The sequence below is a fragment of the Seriola lalandi genome, unplaced genomic scaffold (genome assembly GCF_002814215.2).
Source record: "Seriola lalandi dorsalis isolate HSWRI2012SDOR001 ecotype SW California unplaced genomic scaffold, Sedor1 jcf7180002053984, whole genome shotgun sequence".
Lineage (NCBI taxonomy): Eukaryota > Metazoa > Chordata > Actinopteri > Carangiformes > Carangidae > Seriola > Seriola lalandi.
Genome location: NW_019524537.1, coordinates 3012 through 3734, shown reverse-complemented (window position 1 = coordinate 3734; position 723 = coordinate 3012). Strand labels below are relative to the sequence as shown.

General features: G+C 41.4%; 1 protein-coding gene across 1 annotated transcript in view; it reads left to right on the top strand.

The window, feature by feature from the left end:
- Positions 1-596: 596 nt before the first annotated feature.
- LOC111652484 (regulator of G protein signaling 12-like) overlaps positions 597-723 on the top strand; it is a 3132-nt gene continuing 3005 nt past the window's right edge. Inside the window, exon 1 of the mRNA XM_023402765.1 lies at positions 597-710. Coding sequence (XP_023258533.1) covers positions 597-710 — 114 coding nt within the window. The remainder of the gene's footprint in view (positions 711-723) is intronic.

Below are 723 nucleotides of genomic sequence, written 5' to 3'. Positions count from 1 at the left end.
ACACACAAGACTTTACAATATAATTTAAATAACAAACAACATTCTTATTAAACAGGATCATATAAAGATGATAAAACGCAGCCAACAATTAAAACAATTGCTTTCTGTTCTGCTTTTCCTATTTCGGACCTCTGTATAATAATGCAGTAAATACATCAGATTATCATCCATCATACTCTGACATTAAACTGCTCTGTGATGATAAACACACTGTCCCTTAACAACCAACATATTATCTTTGTTTTAATACATACACCGTTTATGTGATAAATACAATACTGTGTTAGACTGGAGGAATGAAACCTGAAAGGATGGCACAGTGATAATTTAACGTGCATTTCACTCATTGACGGAAACAGGCGGGAAAACATGTAAATAAAGAAAAATACGTGATTAGATATCTAAAGAAGTTTGTATGAAAACATAAGATAATGTCCTCTGTTCATTAAACAAAGGGTTAACGCCAACGGTTAACGGTTTCCCGCCCAGTTTCCCGCCCAGTGGATACATGTGGTCTTCACTAACGTCCGCAGACAGGATTCAAATAGCGACGCGACTCACGCGCTCATCATCAGTTTCTGAGAACCATCAGCAACATGAGCGGACGCGGCAAAGGAGGCAAGGGACTCGGGAAAGGAGGCGCCAAGCGGCACCGTAAAGTTCTCCGTGATAACATCCAGGGAATCACCAAACCCGCCATCCGCCGTCTGGCTCGCCGCGGCG